This window comes from Pseudorca crassidens, chromosome 17 (genome assembly GCF_039906515.1).
Source record: "Pseudorca crassidens isolate mPseCra1 chromosome 17, mPseCra1.hap1, whole genome shotgun sequence".
NCBI lineage: Eukaryota > Metazoa > Chordata > Mammalia > Artiodactyla > Delphinidae > Pseudorca > Pseudorca crassidens.
This window is the reverse complement of record NC_090312.1, coordinates 77,083,259-77,096,131: the sequence shown is the minus strand read 5'-3', so window position 1 is coordinate 77,096,131 and position 12,873 is coordinate 77,083,259. Positions and strand designations below refer to the sequence as shown.

At 40.9% G+C, this 12,873-nt stretch overlaps 1 protein-coding gene across 10 annotated transcripts in view; it reads right to left on the bottom strand.

Annotated features, from left to right (window-relative positions):
• The window catches only part of ASPH (aspartate beta-hydroxylase), a 217,937-nt gene that overhangs the window by 127,040 nt on the left and 78,024 nt on the right, over positions 1 to 12,873 (bottom strand). For all 10 annotated transcript variants that reach the window (XM_067712240.1, XM_067712242.1, XM_067712238.1 and 7 more), the window contains 3 exons: positions 9,237 to 9,275; positions 8,634 to 8,669; positions 1,312 to 1,356 (listed from right to left, as the gene is read on the bottom strand). In XM_067712240.1, the coding sequence (XP_067568341.1) occupies positions 1,312 to 1,356; positions 8,634 to 8,669; positions 9,237 to 9,275 (120 nt within the window). The remainder of the gene's footprint in view (positions 1 to 1,311; positions 1,357 to 8,633; positions 8,670 to 9,236; positions 9,276 to 12,873) is intronic.

Here is a 12,873-nt window from a genome sequence, read left to right as displayed (position 1 = left end):
GTAATCAAAATGCAAATTCAGTAACCTGCCCTGCATCCTCAGGTTAGAAACGAGGCACTCTGTGAAGCATTGCTCAACAACGAAGAGGAAAGTACAGAAGCAGGGCAGAAACATCGACCTTCTCTGCTCTGTGCATCTTTCCTAAACACAAAATACACTCATATGCCCAGCAGTCATCTTGTAAAAGATCAACTTCTCCATGGATTTCTTTTCTCACTCATATCACAATACCAACAATGCAGCTCCTTTAGTATTCGTATATATTTTAAATGTACAACACGCCACAACTATCAAAATCTGAAACATCCCAACTATTAAATAAGCAAATATGAGCTGTGGTGTAACTAAAAACACTCTGATTAGAAAAGGTTGTTTTCCTCTTGAAATTTAGTATTTCACTAGATTTTGGAAGGCACAATTATTTCTACCAAAATCAGTAATACGAATGTACATCATTGCTACAAAATTCACATTAAGCATCATGTGAAAAACGTGAGTAAAAATTGAACCAATAAAGGACACAGAAAGAAAACAAATGGAAATAAAACAGAGAGACAAGAAGAAATACATTTGGGAAAGAGGTGTTGGAAAATCCTCTCCTAATGAAACATTTTTTTCCCACTTTGAAAGCAAGAGGTTTCTATGTTAATTTCCGACTGCAGGTATGGTTAATGTCATCTCTGAAATGCATCTGAAAGCACAGGCCTTGGTTGAACTCATTGATGATGAGTTTAAACTCACTGATGATGAAAGGGACATACGGGGGAAGGGAGGAAAAAGCAGAGGGTGTAACACAGTGGGCTGGCAGGAAGGACTGCCTGGGTCACGCAGGGCACAAGGGTGCTCTCGGGGAAGACGGGGGAGGAGGAGGGCCAATGTCACTAATTTAAACACTATTAATCTTTTATCTGAAGGCAAGTCTGATTCCACATCCTCCATCAGATAGCCTGTCAATCAGAACAAAAGGAAAACAAAAAAAGCCTAACTTCCACTACTAGCACCATCTATAATGGAAGCCTACCTAACTTCCACTACTAGCACCATCTATAATGGCAACAATCATACAGTACTTTGATCATGAGTACTCCTCAAAGTCTAGCTCAACAAATATGTACTAGACTCAGTCTGATGTCTATTTCCCATTACTTTGGCTCAACTGACGAAAACACGGAACAGTTTCTTTTTAAATTTAGGTATAATTAATCCTCCTCTCTCAGGAATTCTACTCTTCATAGAATTATTCCAACTAGTGTATCAGCAGCATCTTTTAAACAAAAAAGGAAAAAGCAATACATATGACAAAATCCATACCCGGTGGTACTTCTCGCTGTTCCTCCGCATGGGGCACGTGCACCTCTAAAATAAATAAATCATAAATCATAAAACACTGAATTACAGATTGCTGACCAGTATTTAAAATACAGACCACTGATCTTTAAGTTACAGTGATCATTTTTACAGACTTTTTTGGGTGTTCAACTGCAATTATCATAAAACATTAGGTTTTTCCACCATCCCAACACAGAAAAATTAGCTATAACTTTGTAAAATGTTGTATATTTCTCAACTGTCCTGAACTACAGGCTTTAAAACATTATCTGCCTAACTGACTGACCTCAAAACTCAGTCTGGCAAAGGAGATATGAACTAAAACCTAAGTTTTCACCACAATTTTGCATCAGACTTGACAAGAAAGCTGAAGAAAGACATTTAAAGCATCTCATTTCTTCTTAATGGCACAAAAAGTCAAATTGAAACCGAATCTTAAAAATATATCACTATCTTTAATAAACTTGTGTTTGAAAAATAATACTCAAGGTTAACATATTCTAAAACTAGCCAGAAATGTGGATATGAAGGTTAACATCTAGTCTTTTTCCTTGGCTACTTCAACCTACTTACAACTAAAGAAACTGTAAGCCTCCCCACTCAACAGTATAATGATATACTGACTTGATTCACTCTATAAAATTACATCACATATTTACATCTTCATCCCTACCAACCCCTGTAACATTACCGTAATCGAGAGGTAAGATTGTATCTGCTTTCCCTTTGCTCAAGATTTTTAACAGGCTTTGATCAAAAGGAGGAATTTTTATTAGCATTTTCTAAAACTCAAAATATTTATGCAGCTATTTTAATCATTTTTCTTCTTGCATTACTTTGCTTCTAATTTTAAGAATGATACATGCTCAAAACAGTTGGAAATATTTTAGATAAAAGTAAAAAGGAAACAGAAAACTATCACACATATTCTCCCTGACCCCTGTTAAGCTTCTGGAAGAGTTCCTTCTCCTAGTGGCAGCACCATGAATGTTCACTAGCTTTCGGTGTTGTGACTGGCTTGTTCACGGTTTGCCTATTTATTTGGTTCTTAATAATCTAGAGACATGTTAGCACTTTACCAACTTGACCAATATTTTTCTCAGAACTTCTTTTACTTTTGTCATTTTAGGTATATTTGAAAAACTTGTATGCATCGTAAAGTATTAACCACATCCGTTGTTATTTTCATCCCTGATGTTATACTGAGAGACATTATTACTGTGATAAATTTTCATCCAAATTTGTTCTGAGAAAATGTACATTTAACAAACTTATCTGAAATGTATTTTGGTAATGATATAACAAGATTTTTTAAAAGAAATAATTCGTTATATTAGCACAACCTGAAAGTATTGCCTATTGATAGAGCCTACTTTGTCTTACTCCAGGACTTTGTAAACCCACTTCAGTATGGCTTTGACCCCCATCAATCTACTCAAATAGCTTTTGCTGAGATCACCGACATTCTCCACATTGCCGAATGCGATCGATGCTTTGCAAGTCCTGAAATTCCAGTGGCAGTAGCACAGAACATACTCTCCCTTCCTTCTGCTCTTTCCCATCCTTCCCTGCTGGTTTTCTCACTGGCTATGCATGCTCCCTCAAACGTCACAATGTTGGGATTCCTTAGAGCTCAGTTCTGGAACTGCTGGTCTACTCCCTCTGCACTCACCTCCAAAATGATCTATTTCCATGGAATTGGCGCCATCTCCATGGGGATGGCTCCAAGCATTCACATCCATCTCAGATCTCACCCATCGAGCTCAGATTGGCATATCCGACTCCCTGCTTGACGCCTCCACCTGGGCATCTCACCCATCGGGCTCAGATTGGCATATCCGACTCCCTACTTGACGCCTCCACCTGGGCATCTCACTCATCTAGCTCAGATTGGCATATCCAACTCCCTACTTGACGCCTCCACCTGGGCATCTCACCCATCGGGCTCAGATTGGCATATCCAATCCCTACTTGACGCCTCCACCTGGGCATCTCACCCATCTAGCTCAGATTGGCATATCCGACTCCCTACTTGACGCCTCCACCTGGGCATCTCACCCATCGAGCTCAGACTGGCATATCCGACTCCCTACTTGACGCCTCCACCTGGGCATCTCACCCATCTGGCTCAGATTGGCATATCCGACTCCCTACTTGACGCCTCCACCTGGGCATCTCACCCATCGAGCTCAGATTGGCATATTCGACTCCCTACTTGACGCCTCCACCTGGGCATCTCACCCATCGAGCTCAGACTGGCATATCCGACTCCCTACTTGACGCCTCCACCTGGGCATCTCACCCATCGAGCTCAGATTGGCATATCCGACTCCCTACTTGACGTCTCCACCTGGGCATCTCACCCATTGAGCTCAGATTGGCATATCCGACTCCCTACTTGACGCCTCCACCTGGGCATCTCACATAATTCCTGAACATAAAATACCTAATATGGAATCTTTGATTTTTCTTCCCTAAACCAGGAAAGAAAATCATTTCTTCTCAGTAAACAGCCCTATCATCCAACAGTTATTCAAAGCAAACCAAAGGCCCCTTTATTCCTGTTTACTTCACCACCATCAGGAAGTTCCATCAGCTGTAATTCTAAAATACATTTCAAGTTTAAAACTTGCCCCTCCATTTCCACTTCATGGTCTTCCTCCAGGCCACCATGATCCCTTCTCTGGATTAGGACTCAATAATTTCCTAACAGGGTGGCCCCTGCTTCCCTTCTCGCTCCATCCAATCCATTCTCTAAGAGTACAAGTAATCTTTCAAAACATAAATCAGATTATGTCATATCTCACAAGTATTTCCATAGATTCTGACTGTACTCAGAAAAAAATCCAAATTCCTTACTAGGTCCTCCAAGGCCCCAAATGATCTGTCCCATCTCTTTACTGCTTAAGCCAATTCAAATTCAGTTTTCTGTTACCTGCAGCAGAAAGTAACCTTACTGACACAGAAGGGTTTAAGCACAGGACTGACATAGCCAGATGTGTACTTCTGAAGAGCTCATCCTAGCGACACTGTGAAAGATGGATTTGAAGGCAACAAGCGTGGAGTTAAGAAGACTAGCTAGCAGGCTACAGCCATTGTCCAGGAAGTTGATGAGGGGCTGAACTAGATTACCAGAGCTTCAGAGGAAAGAATAAATTTGAGAAATGTTTAAGGAGACTATTCAACAGGACTTGGGATTAGCTATAGAGAGACGAGGAGAGGACACAACACCCACATTTCTGGTTTGGGAACCCGAGGACTTATTGATGCAACCAGCCAAGATGGGGGAAGACAAAGGAAGAGAAGTTTGGTGGGCGAGTGACGATGACAAGTCTCCTCTCGCTGTGCACTCAAGTGCCGCAGGAACATAGAAGCTGCGGGCTGGGCCAGAGGCGCACAATCCAGAGCCCCACTGCCCAGCAGAAGGAATTCCCTGAGCAGCCTCTGTTACGCCCTCTACTGGCTGATCAAAAGGTTAGGAAAAAACTGTATTTTTTTTTCCAGTTCATCCCTAATGCTTTTAACGTTTTTATTGGAGTATAATTTCTTTACAACGGTGTGTTAGTTCCTGCTTTAAAACAAAGTGAATCATCTATACATATACATACATCCCCATATCTCCTCCCTCTTGCGTCTCCCTCCCACCCTCCCTAGCTCACCCCTCTAGGTGGTCACAAAGCACCGAGCTGATCTCCCTGTGCTATGCGGCTGCTTCCCACTAGCTATCTATTTTACATTTGGTCGTGTATATATGTCCATGCCACTCTTTGTCCCAGCTTACCCTTCCCCCTCCCCATGTCCTCAAGTCCATTCTCTATGTCTGTATTCCTGTCCTGCCCATAGGTTCTTCAGAACCTTTTTTTTTTTAGATTCCATAAATATGTGTTAGCATACGATATTTGTTTTGCTCTTTCTGACTTACTTCACTTCGTATGACAGACTCTAGGTCCATCCACCTCACTACAAATAACTCAGTTTCGTTTCTTTTTATGGCTGAGTAATATTGCATTGTATATATGTGCCACATCTTCTTTATCCATTCATCTGTCGATGGACACTTAGGTTGCTTCCATGTCCTGGCTATTGCAAATAGAGCTGCAGTGAACATTGTGGTACATGACTCTTTTTGAATTATGGTTTTCTCAGGGTATATGCCCAGTAGTAGGATTGCTGAGTCGTATGGTAGTCCTACTTAGTTTTTTAAGGAACCTCCATAGTGTTCTCCATAGTGGATGTATCAATTTACATTCCCACCAACAGTGCAAGAGGGTTCCCTTTTCTCCATGCCCTCCCCAGCATTTATTGTTTGTAGATTTTTTGATGATGGCCATTCTGACCACTGTGAGATGATATCTCATTGTAGTTTTGATTTGCATTTCTCTAATGATTAGTGATGTTGAGCATCCTTTCATGTGTTTGTTGGCAATCTGTATATTTTCTTTGGAGAAATATCTGTTTAGGTCTTCTACCCATTTTTGGATTGGGTTGTTTGTTTTTTTGATATTGAGCTGCATGAGCTGCTTATATATTTGGGGGATTAATCCTTTGTCAGTTGCTTCATTTGCAAATATTTTCTCCCATTCAGAGGGTTGTCTTTTCGTCTTGTTTATGGCTTCCTTTGCTGTGCAAAAGCATTTAAGTTTCATTTGGTCCCATTTGTTTATTTTTGTTTTTAGTTCCATTTCTCTAGGAGGTGGGTCAAAAAGGATCTTGCTGTGATTTATGTCAGAGTATTCTGCCTATATTTTCCTCTAAGAGTTTTATAGTGTCTGGCCTTACATTTAGGTCTTTAATCCATTTTGAGTTTATTTTTGTGTATGGTGTTAGGGAGTGTTTTAATTTCATTCTTTTTTTTTTTTTTTTTGTGGTACGCGGGCCTCTCACTGTTGTGGCCTCTCCTGTTGCGGAGCACAGGCTCTGGACATGCAGGCTCAGCAGCCATGGCTCACGGGCCCAGCCACTCCACGGCATGTGGGATCTTCCTGGACCAGAGCACAAACCCGTGTCCCCTGCATCGGCAGGCGGACTCTCAACCACTGCGCCACCAGGGAAGCCCTAATTTCATTCTTTTACATGTAGCTGTCCAGTTTTCCCAGCACCACTTACTGAACAGGCTGTCTTTTCTCCACTGTATATTCTTGCCTCCTTTATCAATCATAAGGTGACCATATGTGCGTGGGTTTATCTCCGGGCTTTCTATCCTGTTCCACTGACCTATATTTCTGTTTTTTTGCCAGTACCATACTGTCTTGATTACTATAGCTTTGTAGTATAGTCTGAAGTTAGGGAACCTGATTCCTCCAGCTCTGCTTTTCTTTCTCAAGATTGCTTTGGCTATTCGGTGTCTTTTGTGTTTCCATACAAATTGTGAAGTTTTTTGTTCTAGTTCTCTGAAAAATGCCATTGGTAGTTTGATAGGGATTGCATTGAATCTGTAGATTGCTTTGGGTAGTATAGTCATTTTCACAATGTTGATTATTCCAATCCATGAACATGGTATATCTCTCCATCTGTTTGTATCATCTTTAATTTCTTTCATCAGTGTCTTATAGTTTTCTGCATATAGGTCTTTTGTCTCCTTAGGTAGGTTTATTCCTAAGTATTTTATTCTTTTTGTTGCAATGGAAAATGGGAGTGTTTCCTTAATCTCTCTTTCAGATTTTTCACCATTAGTGTATAGGAATGCAAGAGATTTCTGTGCATTAATTCTGTATCCTGCTACCTTACCAAACTAATTGATTAGCTCTAGTCATTTTCTGGTAGCATCTTTAGATTCTCTATGTATGGTATCATGTCATCTGCAAACAGTGACAGCTTTACTTGTTATTTTCCCATTTGGATTCCTTTTATTTCTTTTTCTTCTCTGATTGCTGTGGCTAAAACTTCCAAAACTATGTTGAATAATAGCGGTGAGAGTAGACAACCTTGTCTTATTCCTGATCTTAGAGGAAATGGTTTCACAAAAACTGTATTTCTAATACAAAAAAAGGCAAAGCCAAGTTGCATATTGTGAGGTTAGTTCTTTTACATAAAACAATATATGTGGGTTGGGTTGGATGAAGTTCTTTCTAGGGATTCTGAGTTTCCATTTTCTAATTCTAATTGAATAAAAAAACAGACTCAGTTATATTTTCCATAGAGAACTGAGTAATAGGAGGTGGGAGAAAACCTGAGTGCCATCCAGCCTGCTCCAAGGATGATCAGCTTAGACAGAGCGGCCCACAGCTCCTGTGCTGGGGTCTCTCCCAGCAGCAAAGTGGACAATGAGGGAAGTTCTAGCATCCCCTCTCCTCCTCTCCCCTTCCCCCTCCCCATCTTCTCCAATTCAGTTGACTGTACTTTGTCTAACCAAGCTCAGAAGCAGTAACATTTAATCTGAAAACTGACAATCAGTGGATCATAAATGAATTCTAAGATTAATCTCATGAGCAAAATTCCCCATGACATGTTCCTTGTGAGCACACAGACTCCAGGGTCAACTGCCGGCCCCAATGCTGGATTGAAGACCAGCCCGGCCACTCTAGCTGGAACCCGGGCAGCCACCTGACCTCACCTCAGGCTCTCAGCCCTTCATTTGTAAAGTAAGTACAATGCTATTTGCCCAGGTTCCTCTTCAGTGCCTATGGTGAGAAACAATGGAAACAGTATATGGGAACGAGCTTTGCAAACTGTTATGAACTTCAGAAATCTAAGTCGTGTCGAAGCACGACTATGTAACATATGTAACAGGTTTTATTTTTCTGAAACAAATCCTTCAGGTTCAAAAAAAGGTTTTACCAGCTGAGTAACAATGTAAAGGACGCAATTATGAACACTGTGGTTCATGTCTCTTTTTGAATTATGGTTTTCTCAGGGTATATGCCCAGTAGTGGGACTGCTGGGTCATACGGTAGTTCTATTTTTAGTTTTTTAAGGAACCTCCATACTGTTTTCCATAGTGGCTGTATCAATTTACACTCCTACCATTTCAACCCCCCTCTGCCTAGGGATAACTCCTTCTCACAAGACCACCTCCTCCTATTTAGGGTGGCCTTCCTCACCCTAACAAGTTACTTTCTACTACACGATCCTGGTTTTATCTCCATCACTGCACTTCTCATAATCTTTAATGACTTCATCATCTCTTTGGCCACTAGAGTTCCAGCTGCAGTGAAAACAGAATTCCAACTCTCTTATGCACTCTTGCCCTCCTAGCCCCTGAGCACTGTAAAGACAGCAAATAGTGAGGTGTAATAAGTGCTTGTTGAAGAAATGAACATCATTTTAATATAAAAAGTGAAATCATGTCTATAAAATTAACTTACCTTCTAAAATTGTGTTTGAGTCATCTACAGCATTATCTAAAAAAAAGCAAACATGTCTTACATTAACTCATCTTCACTAGGTCCTTAAATGAACATTTCCACTCAGACCTAAATTTGGCTCTTTTTAGATTGGGGCTTCTTATAGAGACACTCACTAGAATATCAACTTTAATTTCTAAATTATATTCAAAGAATACATCAATCGGCTGGCATTATCCCTGCTGACATAAAACTTACACCACAAACAGGGAATAAACATATCAACATGATCCAATGACTTCCTTGGTGACTTGAGAATGTCTTGTATTTCTGACTAAATCTATCTTTTTATTTCACATCTTTTTTGGAGTATAAATGCTTTACAATGTTGTGTTAGTTTCTGCTGTATAACAAAGTGAATCAGCTATATGCATACATATATCCCCATATCCCCTCCCTCGTGAGCCTCCCTCCCACATTCCCTATCCCACCCCTCTAGGTGGTCCCCAAGCATTGAGTTGATCTCCCTGTGCTATGGAGCCTTTGTTCCACAAGCTATATTCATTTTCACAAATACAAGGGGAGCTGACTTGCAGGAAACATCTGCTTAGACAAATACCTTACCTGAATTTTCTGTCCCTTCATTTTCCGATGGCTCAAACGCTGCAAAGTACACAGAAAAAATAATCTTTGAGCACTGTGTCACTCCCATTAAAACACAACATTTGCGGTATGGTTCAATGTCTAATTTATCTTTGAACCTCTGGGTCTCAGTCACTGGGAAGCGGCAGGTTACAGAGTAGAGCCAGGAAGAGTTTGGTCTGGAGTAAAACAGGCCTGGTATTCAAATTGCAGGGCAGCCACTTTTAGCCAGAGGAGCAATTATATATGCCTCCTTCTTGTAAAATGGGGAAAATTAAAGTTCCTCCCCAGTCACTGCTTACCTGGATCCAGTAATTTGTTTACCCCAGGGTGACACTGAATTTCATTTTCTTATTTGCTTCGTGACTGTAGTGGAGGCTCTGAGTTACCCGTGGCTCAACCCGCTTTTCACTCTGGGTCCAAGTTTTTACCAGGCAGATTCTCTACTTTGCTTAGGGAGCAATGCTCGGATCTTTCACCTGGGGCAAATGGCCTGCCTCCAGTCCCTGAGAGAGACAGGGTTCTGCGGCAGGTCTTAATCCACTACTTTAACCACGGTCCAGGCTCATCTCTCTCTGCTCCGCTGCAAAGGAGGCCCTTGTCTCGGCTGCCGTCTCCCCTCATGCCTGGCTGGTTCACTGCTTTCCTAGTCAACCTGATCCCTATTTTTCCATCTTCCAAAATGCCTGAAAATTTCTGCTACCCTAAGAGCAAACTGTGTTTTTTTTCTAGCATGGTTACAAATATATTCTCCTTGTTCATTTAATAAAGAAAAAAATTTGAACATCTACTGTGTTTCAGATATTATTACTAGTGCTCGGGTAGAGCAAGGTATAATTTTTAACAGATCATTTTCTATCCTTTTGGTGGCATTTGGAAGACAAAGGAGCAGTGAATGTTTGCCCACTCTGTCACCCTGAACGGTGCCTGCATTTAATATGCTCAAGTCTATCAACTGAAAAACAAATAAACAAGTCTTTTCTTTTTGTTGTTACTTTAATTTTATTCATTTATTTATTATGTCCTTTATTTTTTATTGAAGTATAGTTGATTTACAGTGTTTCAGATGGATAGCAAAGTGATTCAGTTATACGTGTGTGTGTGTATTCTTTTTCAGATTCTTCTCCATCATAGGTTCTCCCTGTCCTCTCCTTCCTCCATTTCACAATCTAATTTCTTCAGAGTCATTTGCACATGCTGTCTCCTCACTTCCTCTCCTCAACCCACTCCAGTCTGTCTTCCGGCCCTGATAACATCCCTGAAAATGCTCCCCTAAGACCTCCCACGAGCACTCATTTAACCCAATGGACACTTCCTGCCTTTACTGTATCAGGTCTCCTAGCAGCTCCTTGTCCTTGGACTCCAATGTGACCATACTCTCCTTTGAGTCTTTCCTTTCTCCTTCTCAACCTTCATCACATCACCTTTTTCTTACCAGGCATTAAATGTTGCTTTTTGTCAAAGTCCAGCCATAGATCCTCCTCTATTCCTGCTCTCTCCTCTCTCCTTAAATGATCTCAGCCTTTGGCTTCAATCACAATGCACATTCTGATGATTCTCAAACTCAACTACGAATAGACTTCTGAGATCCAAACACCATCCATCGGCTAACTTGGTATCTCCCCTTGGATGGCTCAACAGGCACTATCAGGGTGTATCGATTGTACTCGTAGCCTGTTGTACCCAAGCCTGTTTTCCAGTCTCACCGTTTGAGGAAAAAGCACCCCATCCACCGGGTGCATAAGCACAACAGTGGATGTGGTTCCCGACACCTTGCTCTCTCTCCCCAGCTACACTTGCACATCCATCCCCACCAACTTTATCTTCTACTTCTCCCCTTTGTCCACTTCCATTCACCTTCACTGCCACCACCCTGGTTTAAACCACTATCATCTCTGTCCAACTTCTGTCCACTGCAAACAGTTCTTGCCAAGGTTACCGGTGAGGCCTCCATAGCCCGAGATCCAAGGCAGGTCTTCAGTGCTCACTTGGGTGGGCTGAACACCCCTTTCTTAAAACTCATCTCCTCTGATGCCTCGTTTGGCAGAGATGTGACTCAGTGAACATCAAGTTTGGATAACTGCAGTAACCTAACTGGTCTCCCCACATCTACAATTTTTTTTTTTTTTTTTTTTTAAGCCACGTGGCACAGCTTGTGTAATTCTTAGCTTCCCTGCAGTGGAAATGTGGAATCCTAACCATTGTACTACCAAGCAATTCCCTCCCCACATCTACTCTTGTCTCTCCAATCTATTTGCTACGTTTTAGACAGATCAATCCTTACAAAATGCACTGCCCTAGAACAGTGTTCCAAGGTGGAGATGAACGCCCTTGACCTCTGGACCCAGACCATCTCACAATCTCAGCCCCAGTCTCTCTTATGCTCAGCACTCCAGACACATCTTCCCATCAGCAGCTTCATTCTACGTTCCAGCATCCTTTCCCCTGGCCTTGTCAATTGTTCTACTCTTCAGCTCATACTTCAGCCTTCCCTGGTCCACAAACTAGGTAGGGCCACTTTATACTCTCGTTGTACACTATGCTCATTCTTACCAGTACTTAATGTAATTGTAACTGAATACTAAACTAAAATGATTGGTATAATTTCTACCCCGCTGCTAAAATACACAGTCCATGAGAATATGAGCCATGTGTGTTCTTCACTGGAACTGCCCCAGTGTCCTACATTTTGGACACAGGCTACATGATACATATGTAGTATATGTAGTGTATGAATAAACAAATCAATTAGATGGTTAAGACTGCACTGTCATTTGCCAGGTGTTTCCAATGTAGGCTTAATGCTTTCCAGGACATTTTTTATGTGGAAAGCTGGTTCCCTCTACAGCCTTAACAAGCTTTATGTTTTCCAGGTCCTAGAATTTGGAACGTTTAATACAGAATATATTCTGTTCTCCGACTGAAAAACGGTTTTCTTTTCACCCGACTTACAGCTTTATATGTGTGTGTGTGTGTGTCTGTGTGTCTGTGTGTGTGTGTGTATAATACATATATATTTGGTCACTTGGTTTCCCTATCTGGGTTCCTGAACTGCACAATGGTATCTTTTCAGCACATAATGAAGAATCCTTTGTTCTCTTAGATCTATTTGATTTGAAAAAGTTTATGTTCTATAACAAGGTAATTCAAAGTATCTCATCAAAACCTGATGACCCCTCAGGTCATATTTTTACCCTGTTAACATTTTAAATTATATTTATTATGACATTCTTCCTATGAAAATATCTTTACTTTCACAACATCTTTTTTAGCATTTTATCTAATTTACACTTCTTGCAAATTTGATTTTAAAATTCTCTAGATCTAGTCTGCAACTTGCATTCCAAACATGTTCTTTCCAGCATATTTAGAAAAGCACCACAGTGACTGGCAGAAATTAGAAAACTATCTCAAATCCCACATCTACGTGCAACTTCTAAATTCCAAATTCCTATCTTCTCCTTCAAATTCAAAATTGAAAAAAAAAAATCTAAATTCAATTGTAGTGGCCAAGTTATAAAAAAAATATATTATTCCCTAGAGACAGACTGCAGGATTCTTCCAATGGGATCCTTCATATCCCATTAGGAACAGCCACTGTGGATGGTGCTCTTGGTAG